Below are 21,189 nucleotides of genomic sequence, written 5' to 3'. Positions count from 1 at the left end.
CAGCAGTCTTACTCAGGGCACAGGGAGTTGGCTCGGCAATTCCTCTGGGACAAAGTGTGCTGAAAACCTGCTTTGGAAGGTAAAGCAATCTCTGTACTGATGCCATTTCATGGGTTTATATCAACGGTGAGTGTTTTATCACTGCAGAAGCACAAACAAAACTCTTGCTGGGACGCACGTGTGCACGCTTGCAGGAGATCAAGGCTGCAAACATGATTTGGTTTTTTGTTCTCTGCAAGGGGATACAAGCATCGCTGCTGTAGCTTTAAGAAAGATGCAGTGTTTTTTGGTGAAAATAATACAGACTGCTTGCAGTGTTCTTTGAGTCTGTTTTTTGAATTGTCTCTCTGAACATCATGTGAAATGAGAAAAACTGAGCATTCTCTCTTGGAAGATTGAACCTGGAAATTCAGGCTGAACAAAATCTACTTTTTGCCTTTGAAATTGGCAGATGGGATCACATAACAAATCACTTGCTGGTGTTTATTTTGACTGAAGTCTGATGTCAAGTAGCATCCCAAGCAAATATTTAAGAATAAAATACCATATTGCTGACTTACAACTCTGTTGCTGTTAGTTTAAACTAACTATGGTTATAAAATCCCTCGTATTGGCATGGGTTCTGTAACAGAACAGTCACTGTTTGTATATAGTATTTCAAGCCCGTTGTGTTTTCTGCTATTACGTTAATGGAAAGCATGTTTTGACATCTTCCCCTTAGCTCATTGACTAAGCTGCCTAGATTTGGAATTCCATCTGGCTTCAGTGAGGGAATTCTTCCCTCTATTCCCCACCCGAATCCCAGTACACAACTGAGCCAGAAAAGGTTAACTGCTTTTTAAGGCAACAAATCATTCTGCTTTTATGACTGGCTTGGTGGTGCAAGGGCCCTTGCTGGCTACCTGCTGCACTGAGGCTCTGGAGGTACTGCAAGCTTTTTTAAAGCCCTTCAACTTGTTTGAAGCACGTTTGTCTTGTAAATACCTTCAGATCATGGCCCGGGAGAGACCTATGAGTCAGGGAGTACGAAAGGGTCAAGTATGGATGCTGTAGAAACCCCAGCCTGATACTCTGAGTAACAGAATGAACTGGTGTTTCATTTGACAGTGCCAAAGCCCACCTGTAATTAATGCTTCCCAACCTGTCCTCTCCCCTCCCACCTCTTTTTTTTTCTCTTCTTTGTTTTTGATGAATGCTGCAAATAGGAAGACTATGGTGAGATCAGTGTTAGCACGTATTTTCTGATTTTCTTTTTAAAGAGTGGTTTATGGAATTCAGTTAATGAAGGGAAAATCGATGGAGAGCTGAAATGGGTCAATAGCCAAACAATCCCTAATTTGGAAAGGAAAAAAAAAAAGACACTGCTCAATACTACTGAAAGCTGTGAGTGCTGACTGCCTCCTCTGATGCCTTTTAAGCTGCACAGCTCAGACAGGAGAATGAGGTTGAGGTGATTTAATCAAGCCACCTGTGCAATCTTTCCTATTGAAAAACTCCACTGAAAGCTTAATAGCCCCCACAGAGGAGCAGGATCTTGGCTCTTAATGCTTCAGCCCGAGCTCCCTCTTCTTCACTTAATGACAAACCTTCATTGTTCTTTTCAGCAGAATACAGGAAAAGTTGCTGAAGACTCGATGGAATTCACTATTTTTTAGCCATGTGATTTTTGAAAAAAAAAAAAAAAAAAAAAGGCTGGATGTGTTACTGGGTGGCTCTGGAGCGCTTCAATCTGTAGGACTGAACTTGGGCTTCTGCATGCTTTGTCTTCCAGGCAACATCCCTGCACCCTCTTGATTGCTCCAGGCACAAAGCAGCTGCTCCTGCTTTATCCAGCTCTGATACAGAAGTCTCTTAAGTCAGTTGTGGTGTCTGTGAGGGAGGTTGGCCTTGCTTGGAACAATAACAAGTTTTGTTGATCCTTGAACTGTTAACTGGGCTCTGTGTGACTTAGGAAACGTCTGGCCAGCCCAGGCAGCTCTGCATTCCTTCAGGACCAGCAGAAGAGCCCCACTTTCTCTCCCCGTGGCAATCGCATTCGGTTTGAAGAACTGAGATCTGCATAGGTTGCTGACAGGGGACAGAGGGCGTGCGGGCAAGGGCTCAGGTGGGCACAGGCAAGGGCTGCTGCCTGGGTTTGGTGACGGTGGCACAGCACAGACCCTCAGCCCCAGCTGAGCATCTCTCCCTGTGGAACAGAGCCTCAACAAGATGTTGCCATTTGAGACATGGACGAGAATAAGAAGGTGTCCCAGCTGCGGTGCTTATGGTCAGTAACTTCCATTTGTCAGCTCAATCCAGCACCACCTGCAGTCTCCCAGGAGAAGGCGGTGATGTTTGGGGTATTGCTTCTCACTCTGCCTCTCGTGCTCCTTCTTCAAATGCTGCACTGTGTACAATATGCTCCTCTGTGAGATGCTGTTGGTGTTTTTAACTGAGGAAGTACTCCTAGAAAACATTTTTCTTTGCTAATGTCACTGCACCTTTTTTGCTGGTGTTTGCTGTGCTGATTATTTGGCCTTGGGAGGGTTGTTACTCTCTTCTTGGCTGCTGACAGCTCTCCTTTTCAGAGCAGATGGATTTGTTTCTTCACCTCTGTGTAATTTAGATACTATTGACAGTTTAAGGAATACTATTTTGCAGAGTAACTGTCCTTGCATTGGACTGCAAATGAATAAACTTCCATATTTCCATCTGCAAATTACGAAGCCGTTGCTTGAAGTTTACTATTAAAAAGCTGTAGGATCTGCAATTTAGTTTTCATTTAACCAGTTCATTTTGTGGAAGAAAATTTGTATCGCATCTGGCAGTCCTTTCAGTAGGTGTGTTCCAGAAATGAAATGATGGCTGATTCTGGCTTCAAATGTGCTGTGACATTAGCTTACTTTCTTTAAATAAGGGGAAAAAAAAAAGCAATTATTGCTTCTCTTAATTCTGAAATAAGGCAAAGCCATGTATATAGAAATTTGTTTTAATATTTGAAAGGTTTTATCATCCTCAGCTGTAGGCCACTGTTGTTGCTTGCGAGTGCATCCCCAGCTCAGGAAATGTCTCATAATTTGAAAAACAAACATTTTCTGTCTGGCCTCTATTAAAGGAAAGATTTAACTTGAAAGCTTCAGTCAAAATAGTGACACAAATCAATAGGGTGCTCTCAGTTGTGGCAGCTGCTACTTTCCCTGTTTGGAACGAGGGAATTTGAAGTAGGACACCGAGAGGTACCCCTGTATCAATCCTGCCTTGGGGCGAGAGTGTAGGGGTGCTCACCTAACGACAGCCCACGGCTCAGCCTCGTGCACTGCTCACCAGCTCTACTTGTGCTGCAGTGAGGCCTTCGTGCCCCAGAGGAGGATCACAGAGCAGCCCTGCTCCATGCATGGCTTCCTTTCGCAGCCTGGTGGTGCATGGATGTGTCAGCTCTGTGCCGGCTCTGTGCCGGCTCTGCACCATCCCGTGAGGCTCCGCTCCAGCAGTGCCCAGTCCCTAAGCAGTGGCATTCCTTGCATTCCTTCCTGTTTGTATCTCAGCTACACAACATCTAATTACGCTGCTACACAACAGCCAGCCAGCAAATTAACATTATAATGGATCTTAAGGTTTAGTAATTACTCAGAAATGTCACTGGGCTCAGAGTGCTGTGCATCCAGCTCAGCAGCTGTGTGCAGTTAGCTCTGGCTTGCCTTGCCCTTGTCTTGCAGGTGAGAACTGCTGGACATCCATTCTTCTTGAGATGTTGCTGTTACAGAATCACAGAATGGCCAGGGTTGGAAAGGACCCCAAGGATCACGAATCTCCAACCCCCTGCCACATGCAGGGCCACCAACCTCCACATTTAATACTAGACCAGGTTGCCCAGGGCCCCATCCAACCTGGCCTTGAACACCTCTAGGATGGGGCATCCACAGCCTCTCTGGGCAGCTGTTCCAGCACCTCTCCACACCTTCCTTTGCTATAAGGGATCCTGGTTATTACCATGCAGGAGTATCACCTAAGTTTTAAACCAAGCTCTTGAGCAGTTGGTGTATCAGCACTGATGTGTCGTAAGGACCTCAGAGGTGCAGGACCTTGGGCTGTCCTGTGTGCACCGAGGCTTCAAACATTGCTGTGAGAGGGCCTTACTGCACTGCTCAGGCTGGCCATACACTTGCAGTACTTTAAATATTTGTCATAGCTAGGGAGAAGGCAGTGAAAGTAACACTTCTTTTGGTTCAGGACCAGTTCCACTGTTTTGTACTGCTGCATTTCTCCTGTGTGTGCACAGGAGGAGGCAGGGAGGAGCTGCTATGGTGATTGTGGATGGAGGCAGAAGCTGGTTTTTGTGCATGGACTTGGGAGATGTCCTAGGCAGGGATGAAAGAAACTTGTGCAAAGAAGAACAGGAGTTTTTATCTCCCATTGCTTGGTTTTTACTAGCTCACTTATTAACATAGCATATTCCTACAATAAATCTGTTCAGTCACAGTTTACTGCTTTTCAAATATGAGCCACTTACATCTAAATTACCGTGTAGTATGGAAAGTGACTCCCATGGTACCAGTGTTCTCCAGGAGCAGTTACCCTGTTTTGTTACATCAGTGCTTACTGTTTACTATGAAGTTATATGGTTGACTTGTAGGAATATGTTGCCAAATTTTTTTGCAGACCTGAAGTATCTCTGCAGCTTCTACACACTTGGCAACTGCTGCTTTCTTTTGACCTGACTGGCAGTGTTGCATCGCTTCCTTGTGGGCACTAACCTGAACTTTGGACTCCTGGTGCGGGCAGCACAGAGCAGCATCTCCTCCCCAGACTGCCTGCATCTCCTTGCACAGCAAACTGAGCACTGAGCTCCCAGGGAGGGCACTTGGGGTAGGTGGTTAATGCCAGGTGCTGGAAATCCTATGCATCCAAAGCAGCTGTGTTTGGGAGCATCCTGCAGGGTTGAGAAACCTGGGGGTGTTCAATTCTTATGTGGCTTTGACCCCACTTCCAGCTGTGTCCAGTCAGCATTTGCTTTGCGGAGAGAACAGCTTGGGAACTGAGGTTTGCTGCCTTTTTATCAAAAGGGGGAAGGAATGAAATAATAGTTAATACTTAATGCATATGAGCAGCACGGCTGCTCGGGTTGCCTAGCAGCCTGGAGCCAAGCAGCACAATGAAAAGGCCTCACTGGGTGAGCCTGCAGCCCCGTGGCTCTGTTTGCGGGTGGAATCTGACCCTCACAGCTTTGGGAGAGGGGGAGGAGATGATGGAATTTGCCACTAATGGATATTTTAGCTCTGGATCATCACTATCTGCTCCCCCCCCCCCCCTCCCACCCTCATCTGGTTTTCCTTTTCAGTTTTTCAAGTGTAACTCAGAAAGCTTTAGCCAAAGGGAGGTGTTAAAGTTTTGTGCGGTTTCTGGAGATGAAATGGGCAAAAATCTCCCAAAGCTGTTTTCCTTCTATTTGAGACTGTATCTCCAGCAGTCTGTAGAACATTACCATTTCATGGTCTCTTCAATATACTGCTCAGCACAGGCAGTAAATGCTATATAGACTAGAAATAGCTCCTGCCATCACACTTAACTCTCCTAGCATTGCTCTCATTCTTGCAAGAAGAGGATGTGGGTTTCATTTTCTGGAAAGCAAAAAGTAGAAGGATTCTTAGGGAGGGTAAAGAAAAAAAAGGAAGGAGAGGGTTCAGATGGTATTTGATTGTGAATACACTCAGGTCTGAAATGCTTTAAAATAAGGGTGTGTTAAAAAGCACTAGGACATACAAATGAGGAAGGCTGACTGTTCAAACAGTGGCTTACTGAAATTGGGTTCTTTGTGCTTTTTCAGTAAAAGTCAGAAAGCTGGAAGCTTCTTCCTGTATGGTGCAGCTCTGTGGGAGTAACAGGACTCCAGCAACTGAGCTGCGAACCCCCACCAGCATCCTTGCTTGTGATAAGAGGTGTCAGCTCTCAGTGTTAATGCATTTTCCTCATCCCAGCGGTAACTTTTTAGCATATTAAAGGCAGGAATGAGGGCACTTAGCAGAAAGAAATGGAAAGAGAAAAGTCTTGGGCTTAATTTGCCCATCTTAATAAGGAGTAAGAACAGTGGCTCTTTCATGGCTGCAGGTCTTGCATCTGAGCTGATAGGTCTTGGGCTGATGCCAGCAATGGCATTGCTTGGGCAGCTTTGGTAGAAGGATTCTTGGCATTGAGTGAGACCAGAACTATCAGGAGGCTGGGGGCAGAGCTGTTCCACTGAGCCAGGAGCATCTGTGGAAGCCCTTTCCTTGGCCAAATGTTGCAGTGGTAAAGCATCTTTTGACCATATTTCATTTTAAACTGTATTTCACACAGTGCTGAGGTCTACCATAAATTAGGATAGCAGTAAGGAGTTTGAGGTTACTTTTTTGTGCAATGAGCACAAACGCTCCCACTTCACCTCAGATAGCTGCAAACTGTGTGCTTTTTATTCCTCATGTTCTGGCATTTCTTAGTTTTCAGTTGTCATTTTGAAGGTGCCAGGCTATGCTCAGCTCCTGGCTCTCACACAAGTCTTTCTTCTCACCACCAGAAATATTCCAAAATGTTCCCAGGGTTCCCGTTTGGAGGACAGGAGGCCTGTGAGATGGAGGTGCAAGCAATCAAGTGCTAGAAGGCCGGGTGCTTGGGAGACTGAAGTCAGCAGTAGTTTGAAAAGCAAATCTTTAAATAAAGAACAGAGCTGTTGAAACACCTCATGTAAAACGTACCCTATACTGTGACTTTTTGAGATCTAGTGGTTGAGTGATTTCAGATTTTCATGGCATCTGCCTTGGCGAGGTGAGTGCCATAGTGCAGTGCTGTTGCGGTGCCCTGGAAGGCCGTGCCAGGAGCAGACAAATGAACGTGCTCCAGAAGGAATGCTGAGAGCACCCTGCGCTTGGAAGCCACCAGCTGCAGTGATGAGCCTTGCTGGTAGGTGCTGTGAAGGTGAGCTGATGGGATGTCAGTGCCTAAGCTGAGATTTGAAGGTTAAAGGGATACATTCTGCCCAAACTCTGTTCCTATTGAATTAGCAAGCTTGTGACAGCAGCGTATGGCCTTAGTGATGATTAGCAAGCACAGCAGAACTTTTATGTTTTGGATTGTACCGCTGTGCCCAGGACAATGGCCCGTTTCCACCAGCCCAATAGAAGCCAGCCTCTATTCTTCACTTCCATAGAGAGACAGCTCTCCCTTAAAATCCTGTGAGATTTTGTAAATCTTTGCTTATGGTTCATTGCCTCAAAAAGAAGGGAAATAGTTAATTTACTTATTATTTAGTTAATTTATTTAATCAACTTCCCCTGTTCATGAATTTAGAAGAAAACATCTTGCTGGTGAGTTTTTCCTCTCCATCAAGCAGAGGACACCCAAAAAGCACACTGCTTCCTGAACACCGATGTCCCACCTGCAGCCTGGGCTCCCCAGGTACCACAAGGAAAAGCAAACCTGCTCTAAAGGGACTGAAACCTCTGCTGGGAAATGTTCAGGTATCTACAAATAAGTGAAAAGAAGTTGGAGAAGGGGCTGCGGTTGGGGGTGGTGTCTGTGCAGTGCTGTGCAGGGCTTCACCGGGCAGAGAGCAGGAGTCACGGCGTGGTGACCGAGCGGTGATCACTCTCTTTAAAAGAACTTAATAATATTTGAGAAAACAAATCAAAAAAGGTTTTCAAAAAAGCTCCTTTTCCGTGCGTTTCCACTGCAGGGCTCTCAATCCATTTATTCTGTAATAACAATTTAAAAAAAAAAAAAAAAAAAGAAGAAAAGAAAAGAAATGAAAGAAAAACCCACAACACCCCACACCCTGCAGCCCCCCCGCTCAGTTACTATAGCAAAGACATTATTTGTCGATCCTCCCCGGGCTGCTGAAAATACCCGCTGACATATTTAGTGCGCTGGCGGCGCGCGCTGGGGCCGGTGGGGCTGGCACTGTTTGGTTTGGGAAGTGTTCCCTGCGTCGCACAGCAACGCGGCCCGGCCGCCGCTGCGGGCTCCGTCTCCTCTAGCAACCCGTGTTGCTCCCCAAACATCGCCCTGCCCGCTTCGTCACCCAACATCTGCCGGCTGCTCCTCCCATGCAAGCCGTGCATCCCGTACTTTTGCTGCAGCCGTGCAGCCCCTGCGTTTTCTCCTGTTTTGTGGAGCTGAAGTGGGGCTGCAGCTCCCCCCATAGCACCCAGAAGTGTTCTCAGGACTTGAGTGAAATCTAACCGTCTTGCTTCCCCCCTCATAGGGTTTCGCAGGGCCTCAAATCTCTCAGCTTGATCTACAGTGCAGCGCTCGGGGTGTGCTTTTAAAACCGAAGCTTTATGCTGCAGATGGGCAGAACAGAGCAGGACCGGTGCTATCTGAGCCCCTCTCGGGGCAGGCAGAGGCAGCTGGGGGCTGGGGAGGCTGTTGGGAAGCCACCCACTCAAATCTCCCGGCCAAAAGCACTGCCTGCTGGGATTCCTCAGTTGGATCAAGTTATAACTCAGTTATTCCTCATTTGGTAACAGACAGTGGTTTTTTGCTTTGTGGACATGATTGCTGCATAGTACAAACTGCTAGGCCAGCATGCACTGAAGACTTTATCTTCTCCCTTTCAACTTGAATGCATTCTGTCCTATTCTTGTCCTCACCAAAAATACAGCCGTGCCATTCTCCAAGTGCACTGTATTCCAGTACGTATTCCTAAATGTTTTCTTTAGGGAATCTGAAGCAGCCTCCCCTTTTCTTAGCTTTTCCAAGAATTGTGGTTTTAGACAGCTTGTGGCTTCAATCTTGGGGGGTCATGTTTAGTCTGCAGAACACTTGTCAATAGCTGTATGGACAGTAAATGTCTATAGGACAAAGCCCAGCTCTTTCTCCCTCTCACTGCTAGCAGCGCACTGCTGTGGAACGCAGCTGTTTGTCCCTGAGCTGCAATAACATGCACAGAATGCTGCAGTGAATGAGCTGGCAGAAGCTGGGGGTTCAGGACCCCTCTGCCATAAGAGCCTGTGCCTCCCAAATGCACATGGCCAATGTGGGTTTTGAACATGCAGCTATTTTACTGTATGTGCATGAGGAGAATTAACGACAAGCAAACCCCATCTCCCAAGAAGAGCTTGCCCCAGAGGCTCATTGGCAGCCTTGTGTCCTCCTTGTTCCATGTGAGGTTTCACCCTGGCACAGGGCACTGCACAGAGGGTGAGACCTCTTTTCTGCAGGGCAGGAGCAGAGCTCAGCCCACTGCAGTGCTCTGCCCCAGTAACACCAGCCCCCAGCACAGCGTGTCAAAGCATCTTGTGCATGGATGGAGAGATGCTGCAGTCAGAGCTGGGTCAGGATGAAGTCTTGACTGCTTTTGTTTCCTCTCCTTGCCCAACTTCTTTCTGGCTTCTTAAACTACTTCCTTGTGCCATGTTTTTGTGCACCACATGGTGAAAGCTCTCCCCTAAGTTCAGCTGCTTTAAAATCTGATTTCAAGTCGTCTCTTTTCTGAATGGCCACAGTTTATGTTTGTGGCTTGTTCTGCTTAACTTTGTTAAGCATCGTAACGCTCGAGAGTGGTGCTATGTAAATAAATAGCAATATTGGGCTGCGTTGGCAGTGGTCACTCCTGCTTACCAGATGGGCATGATGGGAACAGCTGCTGCTGCCCCATTTCTAAACAAAGTACTGCAGCACATCTCCTACTTCAGCCTTGATGTGTCAGAAGGGTGGCCAGCCTTGAGACCTTCTGAAGGATTCTGTAGGCTAAGCAAGTGAACGAAGGACATGTAGGTTCAGATTCACTTGGAGTTCATTTAAAATAAGGGACGTCTTCCATAGTTTTCTGCCACAGCTATAAAAGTGGATCCTACAGAAGCACATCCTGTGAGACACATCGCAATATCCAGTCCTCAAAGGGACTAATGGACAGCACGAATGCATCCAGGTACTGAGGGCAGCCTGGGAGCAGCTGGGATGGGGTTATGGTCCAAAACAGCACTTGGAAGGTTTGTCCTAGAGAGCAGCCTTCACAATGTTGTGCCAGAGTATTGCCTGATAGGCTGCACTTCCCCTGTTGAACTACAGCTCTGGGAAATCCTTCAGTGCACATATTAAAAATGTGGGAAGATGATGAATTGGGGCCCAGAACTTGTGCTTGCTTTACCACGTGTTCACTGCACATGTTGCAGGTGGTACCCAAAAGGCCACGGTGTGGAACAGAGTTCAGTGTGTGACCTTTTTTTCCTCCTTCCAGATGTGAAAGCCTCCTGACTGCCCAGCAATCTCCACAATTCTCTTGGGTAGCACTGTTTTCCATGGCTATAGCAAAACTTTTCTGAAGTCAAGATTTAGCTAGCTCATAGAAAAGATGCAAGAACTTTCAAGCACTTCTTGTCAGGGCTTTGCCAGTCTGATAACCTGGAGCTGTGGAACTTTTCCTTAAGAACAAGCATCTGGGGCTGTCACAGGTAAGGTTCTGGGGGGTGGAATGCAGCACAGCAGTGAATGGGATGGTGCTGGCCTCCCTGTTCCTACACATCAGAAGGGATGCGTTCAGGCCTGGGGGATTCCAATCCCACTTTTGACACCCAGAGAGTGTTAAAGTCATTGGGCTAAAACGAAAAAGGGACAGTCTTATGGATGGGGGGGGAACCACTGAGTTCTTTTGCAGGTGCTCAGGTCTGAGCTCTGAGCACACGAGATTTGTAATCAGGCTGTTCCCAGCAGCATTAACCCATCACAGCTCTGCTGCTCCATCTCAGCTGGCTCTTAAGGAAACTCCACTCGAGCAGCCAGCACTGAGATGTTCCCAGCTCTCTCCTGCCACTGAAAGTCACTTTTAAAGAAACAGCAAAGGTTACTGAGCTGCTGTTATGCAACAGTTATGTATATATGTCTGTATATATATATGACATGACTGATTCCATGAAATCCAATTGAAGACTGTGTTTATATTTATATAACAGTATATTATTAACTACTGCTAATAAAAGCTGTTTCCAAATTTGTATTTTTCCATGAGGACCGTGTTTCTGAAAAAACAGCCATACTGCTGCTGCCCTCAAAACTCGTGTTTTGGATTTATCTGGGTTTCCAGGTAACTAGAGCTCTTAGACAAGCAGCGGTTGCTTCTGTTTTAAATTAATTTAACCTAATCAGTGGAAGGCTCTGGTGCCTTCTCTGTTCATATCATTTTGAAGCAATTTAATAACCAGCCTTTCCAGAATCGGCTTATTATCAAGTTCCTTGTCATATTTGCCTTCCCTTTTCCATCCCCTCCACTTAGCACTGCTTATTAAAAGGCTAAAGGTTATGACACGCAGTTCAGATGAGGCTGCTCAAGTGCCAGCTCCTGTTTATCTGGAATACTCACTGTGTTACTCGAGGTGACAAGGGCACATTCGTGCTCAGAGCCAGGGATGCCCCAAGCTTTGCCCCATTTTACTGCTGAGTTTGGCAGGGCTCTCCCATCCTGTGGAACACAAATGGAAGAAGGAGAACATCATTGCTCGTGGCAATCTCACTGCCCTTCTCTGTGCAGCCCTAACTGCTCCTCTGAACGCTGAGCAGAAAGGATCTTCCACAGCTCCCAGAGCAGCTAAAAGGGAGGAAGGAAATACTGTGGCTCTCCAAAGTGGAGCTGGTATACATTTTCTGGTTATATAATATTTTGGATAAGGAACGGCCTTCCTTTGGATATAATGTCTGGAGGTCTTAGAGGGAACTTATGAAAAGAAGAGAGACCAACTTTTTACAGGGTCTGATAGCAGTAGGATGAGGGGAATGGCTTTAAACCAAAAAAAGGGGAGATTTAGGTTGGATGTGAGGAGGAAACTCGGAGGGTGGTGAGGACCTGGCACTGCTGCTGAGAGCCATGGGTGCCCCATCCCTGGAGGCCCAAGGCCATGGATTGGGCCCTGGGCAGCTTGAGCTGGGAGGATTAACTGGCTCATGGCAGGGAGTGGGATTGGGGGGGAGGGTGCTGGGGGGTCCCTTCCAGCCCAAACGAGGGGTACTCAATACTAACAACTGTGCTGGGAGCTTCACCCCTGAGTGTTTGCTGTAGTGCGTGAAGGTGATAGCTTTAATCCCAACCATGGGCACAACCACCCCTTGGTGATCTGTTTCGGTTGGTTTCACAGCCTTGGAACTCCACTTTCCTGAAGCAGAATGCTGGGTGCAGGCATTGAGACATGCCTGTCCACGTCCTCAGAGCCGCGTGGCAGCAGCCCACAGTTCCTCCAGCCCTGAGTTTAATGGGCAATGGGAAAATAAAATATTTTCCTGATAGGGATTTTGGGGAAACGCCTGTTATTTCTTGGAGATATCATCCTTTGGAGGCAAGCACTGCAGGAATAAAGGATGCGTGGGGGCAGGAAGCGAGCTGGGTTTGGTACAAGGATTTGCCTTGATTCTGCTCTGTGCTGGTATCATTCATGGGGTCACGTTTTTATTCATGTGGTATAAAAATGTTGTTTTCCAAATAAAGACAGTTCCTTTCTGTGCTGTAGTTAAAACACAGCTAATGGCTTTTCAGAGCAAATTATTAAACAGAGACTAAGCAAAAAATGCTGAGAGAAATGGAAAATCCTGAAGAAAACCTCAAATAAAGTAAATGTAACATAGAAGGTGGTAGATAAAATCAAGAGTTGGTGTTCATCTGCTAGAACAGAAAGTGAAGATCTGCTCTTTTCTGTGTTCCTTTTATCATTTTTGAATGCTTCTGAGTTTATTGAGGGTCCTCAGTAGTGAATCTGTAAAAGCAGAAACCCTACATCCTTTGTCTAGAGACAAGTTGGTAGGTAAACGGGGGAGTAAATACCTTTAGAGCTTGTGTAGAGCTTGGTGGTTAAATAATGTTTTTATTTCTTCTGAATCCAGTTATTGCCATTCTGTTTTTCCTATTTATTCAAGCTCCATGCCAGCTAAACCTGAAAAAAGTTCCAGAAAGCAAATAACTCTTTTAAATTGTAATCCTTCCCTTCAAAGTATGCAGAAAATGTACAAAATCAACCAAACAGAAAAAAACCCAGAAACCTGGACTTGAATTTTGATCCAGCAAGTCAATGCTATGGGTAAGAAACTGTTCATTTCTTCTAATTAAACTACAACTTTCCTGTTGCTAAGTGTTTCCCATGTTGGGATTTTTGCTAAAGCACCAACTATTATGGGATTTCCATAAAAATCTCAGAGCTGTATCACCATCCTGTACATGGAAAAGTGACTGCTTCTGATTCCCTGGTTGTTTTACCCCTTGGTCAGCCTGAAGTCCAGCAAACCAAAAGAAATCTTGGAGCAGAAACTGGGCTCAGTTCAGCATCCTGGCTGTTGGGTACTGCAGATCTCATTAACTAATGGTAATATTAAGGAAGCACAAAGATTACCCAGTGCATTCATTTTGGGTGAAGTTTACTATAAATTCCTGTAGCAATCACATCTGGCTCTTCAGGCTTCCCACCGTTCTGTTGCCTCTACCTGCACTTCATTTTAGTTGTGTGTTTCGATGCAGCCAAGCTCATCTCTGTTCCCATGGCTGCCTGCCTTCTGATTTCGGTTTTTATCTTCAGTCCCTGCTATAGGATGTGTCTGACAACATGGGCAGGTGGCGGCTGAGAACGCAGGATCCCTTCTTTAGCTGGAGAGCTAATGCACTTGGCATTTGCTTCCTGTTTAATGAGCGTGGCATCAGAAATAAAGAAGACATGATGATAGCAGGTTTGCCTGGAAAAATGAACTTTTCTCTTTCTGCCTTCATTTGAAATGTAAGACATGAAGGATGTCCTTCAGTCTTAGGTTTACTAGTGATTCCTGTGCTTTGAGGCAGTTATTTTCCTGGTGGATTTTTATGCCCCATATTTAAAGTCCAGAAATCTCCATGGAGGGGCAGTGCTAAGCCCATTCTCTAATGGTGATTGCAGTCAGTAGAACCACCCAACAGAGGCATTGGCATCTGCTGAGGTTCACTGTAAAACTTAACAATAAATGGCTGAGAATTTGTCCCAGAGGTAGAACTGGTGACTGTTTTTATTAAAGACAACAAACAAGAACAACCTCATCCGAGACATTTTGCTTCCCCTCCTTTCTGCCCTGGTATTGTATTCCATTTCAAAAATTCTGCCAGGAAAAAAATATAATAAAGATGTAATAAAAGAATGTAAAGAGTTTAAATAAGATCAAAGGATGACCAAGTAAGCTTTGAAAAGCAAATTCAATTTTTCCCCACTGTAAAATGGTTCACAATATGTTTTGCCTTCCACTGAGCATGTAAATCACTGAAACAAGCCATGTTAGTATTCTCAAAGCAACACTGGGATGCTTGAACCATTATTCTGGATTAAAAAAAGGCACTCACTGTGTGCTGGTGTAGGGTAGGTAGCTCCTGTGTTTTACATTATCACCTTAAAAATGTAGCTGTGTAAATGCAAGACCTAGATGCCATCCGTGCACCTCACACACTGCTTGCACCCGTGAGAATCACACCAGTGTGCCAGTCCCACTCCAGGACTTCCTGCCTTCAGTAAGGCTGCTCTTACATGCAGTGAAAGTAAGGGAGGGGTGGCCAGGAGGAGCAGCACTTGCACCCTGTCCTATTAAATGTGGGCAGCTGTAGGGCTGTAGCCCTGAATGAGGAGCAGAGCAGCAAAGGGAAACAATCCGAATACTTTCTCTGGGGCAGGCTCCCTGCTCTGGCTCTAATCAGCAGCGGTTATTAAGACAATTGAGGTCTCAGCATTTAGCAGTGAAGCTCTTTTGTTTGAGCGTCCAGGAGCTGATAGTTTATATTAAAGTGTTCCGTGGAAAAATACTTGGAGCTCTTCTTCACCTCTGTGTTCTGTTGAACCCTGGCTGCTGGGACCCCGCAGTGCTGGGTGCTGGGCTCCCATCCTGTGGCTCCTTCTGGGAGGTGGCTTCCACCCCAGCTGCAGGACAAAGCTTCTGGATGCCCCTCACTACAAACCAGAATGTGGAAAACATTGCAAAGTGCTCCCTTATCTCTGTTTTCCCAGCGTTTTGGAGCTGGTTTGGGCAGGACAGATTAACAAAGGCAAGGCTATTTACATGAAGGCCATGAGATTTATGAATGAAGCAGCAACAATTGGAGTTTTATCGAGCCCCAGGCTTGCAGCATGACTACTTGTCTTTCTCAAACACATTCAGTCTTTGACAGCTCTCTGAGGCCAGTGCTTGAAAAACACCTTACAGAGGGGAGCAGGATCGCTTTTTTAGGAGTGGGAAAACTGAAGCATAGGAAAGGGGAAGCATCCTGCTCAAGGTCACAGAGCGAGTTGGTGGCAGGACCAGAAATAGCACCCAGAAGTTATTAGCTTTTTCTGTATTTCCTTTCCTGTCACTGCTGTTTGCTTGGATACCGAGATAGCTGGGGTGTAAACAGAAGGTTTCCAGAGCCCAGCAGCCCTGCAGCCTGATTCATTCAGCGATGATGCAACGTAGAATCCAGATTTCTGCACCGCCTCCTGCAGCCGCTGCTGTGATGCCATGCGTGATGTCACCGTCAGGTTGAGCAGCTTTGAGACTTGTCTGAACCTGAAATGCACAGTTTCACGGGGCCTCTCTCACTGCACTTTTATTCCTTCTGCAGGGTCAGATTCCGTCTGCTAACTGGAGAAATAACTAAGTTGTGGTTTTGCTCTTAGCTCTGGAGCTCTGGAGCATTGGGAGTTGGCTGTGGTTGCCGTTCTTCTCTGTGACCCACTGGTGGCTTTGTTCAGTGCTGATTTGTTTCTCCATCTGTACAGACTCACTGGCCCAAGGGGCTGCCAGGCTGCTATGCTGCCATCAGCTGTTGGGAGGCACCAGACACCTTTTCCAGCTCTGTTGGTTACTTTTGCTGGGACAGCTGCAGCCAACAGGGACCAAATCTCGAGCTGTGGGGAAATGACAGGGCAGCTTCTGAGCTACCAAGACTGTCAGGAGCAGGTCTGCAAAACTTCCTGCAAGGATCCTTTCCCAGGCACAGGCTTCAGACAGGTGGCAGAACTGGCTTCTAATTGGGGCTGTGCCCCAACACCGAGCACCCATCACGAGTGTGTTCCATGCTGTGCATGTCCAACTTCCAGGAAGGAGGGTGAAAAGGCCTGGGACATGCTTCCCTTCCTGTTAGAAAGCTGTTCCCATTGCTCCTTTGGTAGCTGTCTTTGGGATGTGGATGGAGATGTGGGGTATCGTGCAGTGGTTGCTTGGAGTGCAGGAATTCTGTTGATACTGTCAGCATCTCAGCAGCAGAAATTACTGCTAGCAGATGGCATACACGGTTCTGTCTCTGCAGTTCTCAGGAAGTACAGGATGGCTTCAGTAGGAAATGAATTATTCTCTATGCAGGATGTTTTACTAATGAACAAAATAAGAGTAAGTTCTGCACATGTGTTTTGGGGTCCAGCACTCCTGTGTCTGTCCACCTTGTCTGGGAGTACAGCTGCAGATGCCATTGGATTCTTTGTGTCTGGCTTTGTTGTCATCAGTAACAGAGCCTGTGTTTTGTAACAAATCTGAAACTAATGGTGATGATTTCTTTTGGCAGCAGACAGTTCGTCTTCTGCCTCTCTCTGCTCTCGTTTGGTCACTGGGGGAAGCCAGAAGACAAAGTATCAGCAGGGCTGAGGCGCTGGTAATTCTGAGCTATCAGAAAAGTGCACACAAGTGTGATTCTTGCAGCCATACTTGAGACCTTTCTGCAGACCTGAAATGCCAACATCTGCCCCTGTCAGAACCATTCTTAAATTTCTTTTTGCTACCAACAGCAATGTCCAGAGTGCCCCTAAACTTCTCGTTGTCCCTTTCGCTTATTCAATTGCACAAAGCTGAAGGAGAAGTTCAAATACTGAGAGGAGCAGGAAAATAAAACTGAAAGGATTCCACCCCGTTGTTCGGAGGCTGTGCAGCACACAGCAGCAAGACTGAGGAAGGAGAAACGACTGCTCAAAATGTGGATGTTTCTGAATTTGTTGGTTCAGAAGTGATGGCAGAAACATCTCGAAAGCATTTTAAATGGGAACTTTCACAGCGGTTCCCTTACGGTGGGCAGCACACAGGGCAGGAGGGTGATGGTCCTGCTTTGGGGGATGTGGAGAGGATGAAGTGATGTGGGACATGGCTGAGGGCAGAGGTGTTCCTTGGAGGTTTGGAATGGCACCCAGCCTCTGCTTGTTCTCTGCATCCGTGTTTGATCACTGGCTGTGACTGAACGCCCCAATTGGACACCCCACTTTCAGAATGCAACCCCAGGCAGATACTGCAATACAGATTTTACAGTAACCATGATCAAGCAGAAGGGAAGAATAAATGGCTTTAAAAATATACTCTTACTCTTACAGATCTGTAGTTATCCCTCGCTATGACACAATAATTTTCCAATGCCACTTTTTTGTTATATTTAGAAGTGCATTTTCTGTTCTTTCCCTCCCCTTTCTGCGGAACAATTGTGCAACTTTCTTTTTTCTTAATATAATACCGCATTAAAATTAGATCCAAGACTAAAAAGAGCCCTGTGTGTAGGAAGGTAGCTACCTTCCTTCCTATCACTCCCCCTGGGTCTTCCACTGGGATTTTGCTCCATTTAGATGCCGGTTCCTGAATCTTCTGGCTATGGTGAGTGAGTGTAACAGTGCTTCCTATGCTGATGTCCCTTCTGCTCTCTCCAGCAGTGAGCATGCAGAGTTCAGAGGGTGGATCAGACTCGGCAGCTTCCGTGACACTTCATCCTTCTGCATCAGCCCAAGCTCCAGTGGTGCAGCCAGTGCCAGCCTCACAGCAGGTAATGTGTGCACAGCTGGAACGCCGTTTCCATGGAGAAGGGACCAATTCTACCAGTAGATGTATTTTAATCCAGGATCTTATTTGGGGAAAGAGTTTGTTGATCACTTTGTTGAGGCAGTGGTGAGAAACTGCTTGGAGATTGTGTTGATGGAGACCAGAGATACTTAGCTGTGTTAGCACTGCTTTTAAACCCCGGAATTTAGATTTTTATCTTAGCTACCTAAGGAACTCACTTTGTGGCAGTTTGATGTTTTCTCAGTATAATATCTTGCTGTCATTTGTTGTGTCAGTAAAAGCAGCAGAAAATGAAACTATCCTTAAAGACATCTCTAGCAGAAAAGTTACCAAGATCAAGAGAAAAAGAGAGGGGGAATGCTAAGCAGGTGTGGGTGGAGGAGTCAGAAGGAAGCCTCTTCCTTTTGTGGGTGGATCCTAACATGTTGAATTAGGGAGAGGGGAGATATTCGTGATGTATTTGCATGAATACAATGCTCTTGGAAGGTCTCCTGATAGGAGAGATGAATTAATTGATGAATGAAACCTACCTAGTACAAAACGGGAAGTGTTAAGTATCACTGTAGTTCCTTTTTGTGCCATTTGGGGAACTGTCAGAAGAACTTTCCATCACACTTAAGGAAGCTGAAGGGATAAGAGAATGGGTGGGTGTAGCTGAGCTACACCCTTCTCTCCAACTCCCAAGTGAGCAGAAGTAGCTGCCATTGGATGCTGATGGGAAGTGACAATTAAAAATAGTGAATTGTTAGGAGCACTTTGTCCATTAGGACGTGGGCATCCACATCGTGCAACTCGGCATTTGGCCAGCCCTCTGTCTTCCTGCAGCCTTCCCAGCATTTATCCAGATGTTGTTTCTCATTTGTATGATAATGGTGTGAATGCTGGACAGTAGCATCAAGTATCTTAGGGATTATCAGTCCGTAGTGTGAATTTGACTGTGACAACGTTAACGAAGTTTAGAAAACCTGCTGGCTTTGGATCATGAAATTACCCATCCAGCCTTTCCTAGTGCTGTTGTAATGACACGGCATATTGAGTGGAACTCCATGGATTAAGGAAAACCCAGAGGAACTTGGAAGAAAGCTTGGAGCAAGAACATCCGGAGAGCCTCCCCCTCCCACCTGCAGGACAAAGGAAACACTAGGAATGAACTACTGGCAGCAGGAGTGGTGTGAGGCTGAAGCCTGTGGTTTTGTTGATCAATGGTCTAACTTTCAGTGTGAGAGAAGGCTCTACGAACAGGATGGCCTCATCTTACAGGTTGGGGATGATTAATTATTTTGGTTGGAAGCTGATAGGGGTAACGGGCAGATGGTGCTGAATTACAGAAGTAGCTGAGTTGGGCAGCTGTGCCAAAGGAGAAGAGATGTGTCATTTGGTAAAAGCAAAGACAGAGAATGAATGAGAAGTAGGAGAAAGGAACAATTCTCAGTGAGAGTTGGAGGCAGTTGGCATTGCCAAGGTCTGACTTGAAAAAGGGCTTTTAATGTTCCTTTGGTCACAGCCTCTTTTGGAAATAAAATAGGCAAACTGATGGCAGGCGTAATTGTCAGTGTCCTTATCACTGTCTCAGCTGCAGGATCTCAAATGTATCCAGACTTGTGAAGGTCTCCATGGGGGGCTGGTGATGTAGGGACGGTGTAATTATCACATTCCTGGTAATTGTGCAGGAACAGAATTTCTGGCTGATTACTAAGGCCATGTCTGGGAGGGTATTAGAGGACTAAAATTCATAAATAGAGATATGACAGCCAGTAATTGTCAGGGTCTCTTCTAGGACTCATGCGGGATTGTTTTGCAGCTGTTTATTCTGTTGGCCCAGTTTGCTGGGTATTTTTAAAGCTTCGAGCTGCAGAGGATGACTGTCTCCTTGGAGAAGGTCCTCATCATTTTAAAATGCCATACAGATATTTGGCTCAAATGTTTCCTTTCTTACTTTCATGCCAGTATCCAAGGCTCCGTTCCCATGGGCCTCACTGAATCATTTCTTTCCATCCACATTTGTTTTTCTGGATCTGCAAGGTGCTCAGCACTCTTCAAGACATGCCCAGCCTCCAACTGAGTGTGGAGTGTAATGCAAGGGGGCAAGGGAAAGGTAGAGGACAGTGTTCTGGAGTGAGCACTGCAGGGCAGCACAAGTCAGATTTGTGCCCTTGGTGGCACTAAAGCCACTAAAGGTGCAGAGCCATCCTAGATTTGGAAGCCATAACATCTGTGCTTTGTTGGAGAGTGTAGTTTCATATCACAGGAGGCAGAAAGTGGCTTGGTGTAGCAGGAATAAAAGAAGTAGCTTTGCAATCTTAGGAGGAAGATGTGAACACGTGAGAAACAGTTCTTGTTGTGCTGCGCCTGAACCTCCTGCCGAACTCCTCCTGTTGAATGCCTCCTGTTGAACTTTTCCTGTCAATCAGCTGCTTTCTGTTATTCTTTTATTTTCCATGGAGAAATTCAGAAATTGTGGATGTAGGTCTCCACTTCTCCCCAGTTCTGGGTGCTGAGTTCAGTCTGGTGTCACTGCAGATTACATTGGAGGGATGGGGGACCACAGGGATGCCAAGTAAGGAGTTATCCTGCCTCCCAGAAATTCTGAAAGGGAATAGCTGACATACCTGTGTTACAGAGTGACAACAAGCTGAAATAAGTGTGTGTTAATATATCTTCTTTTTGCAGAGGGTTCTGGTGCAAGCAGCAGGCTCTGCTCCCAAAGGAGCGCAGATGCAGCAAATCTCTGTTCCCAGAGTTCAGCAGGTTCCACAACAGGTAATGTCCCCACAGGGAGACCCCACACAGGGGCTCTGTGTCAGCAGGACTGGACACTCCCCATCTCTCATGTCCCACTCTGTATTAGATTCTGTGACAAACATCTCCTTTGAAAGATCCACAGTGTTAATTAAAGAGCTGTGTGCAACCGGAGACCTGGTGAGACAGCTTTCTCCATCTCTCCCCCTCCTTCTTAGACTGGTAATACAATAAACTCTAAAGATATTTAAGGTGTAGAAAAAACCTTTAGTGTAGCAGGTGTCTTGCATACGTTTGAAGATTTGATGTTTGATTTTAATTGCCATTCAGTAAGCAGGACTTCTCTGTAAAAAATTTTTTAGAGGGAAAGTGTTTGGGATTATTTTTTAAGTTACACAGACAAATATTCTGGCTGCATGTGGCTTCGTAGGAAGTTTGGGTGACTGAGAATCATGCAAGTGTTTTTATTTATCTGAACCTTGCCTTTTGCAGCCCTTGTTTCCTAAGAAACCAAGCATATGTGGTGCTGCCTCACGTGGACAGTGTGTCTGACTCCTTTGACTTTTTCCTCTAGCAGTTTTTTATTTGGTTGCTCAGTTCCAGAAAAACTTGACAGAGGGCAACCACATATCTCCCAGACCAACAAGAAAGTGGGCTGGGATGCAGATGGACACTGCCAACCTCTCTGAAGGAAAGGCTGCAGTGTGATCTCACCCTTATTAGTCA

At 46.1% G+C, this 21,189-nt stretch overlaps 1 protein-coding gene across 7 annotated transcripts in view; it reads left to right on the top strand.

The window, feature by feature from the left end:
* Positions 1-21,189, top strand: part of RFX2 (regulatory factor X2) — a 53,416-nt gene that overhangs the window by 8,548 nt on the left and 23,679 nt on the right. For 4 of the 7 annotated variants that reach the window (XM_042887535.1, XM_042887534.1, XM_042887531.1 and 1 more), the window contains exons 1-3: positions 15,384-15,567; positions 17,595-17,707; positions 20,395-20,484. In XM_042887535.1, the coding sequence (XP_042743469.1) occupies positions 15,486-15,567; positions 17,595-17,707; positions 20,395-20,484 (285 nt within the window). In that variant the 5' untranslated portion in view covers positions 15,384-15,485. Of the gene's footprint in view, positions 1-15,376; positions 15,568-17,594; positions 17,708-20,394; positions 20,485-21,189 lie in introns of those variants that run through there. The other 3 variants (XM_042887530.1, XM_042887532.1, XM_042887533.1) reach the window with 3 other exon arrangements.

The sequence above is a fragment of the Lagopus leucura genome, unplaced genomic scaffold (assembly GCF_019238085.1).
Source record: "Lagopus leucura isolate 7727_CA_CO unplaced genomic scaffold, USGS_WTPT01 Super-Scaffold_100091, whole genome shotgun sequence".
Classification (NCBI taxonomy): Eukaryota; Metazoa; Chordata; class Aves; order Galliformes; family Phasianidae; genus Lagopus; species Lagopus leucura.
This window is presented reverse-complemented; position numbering and strand designations above follow the sequence as displayed.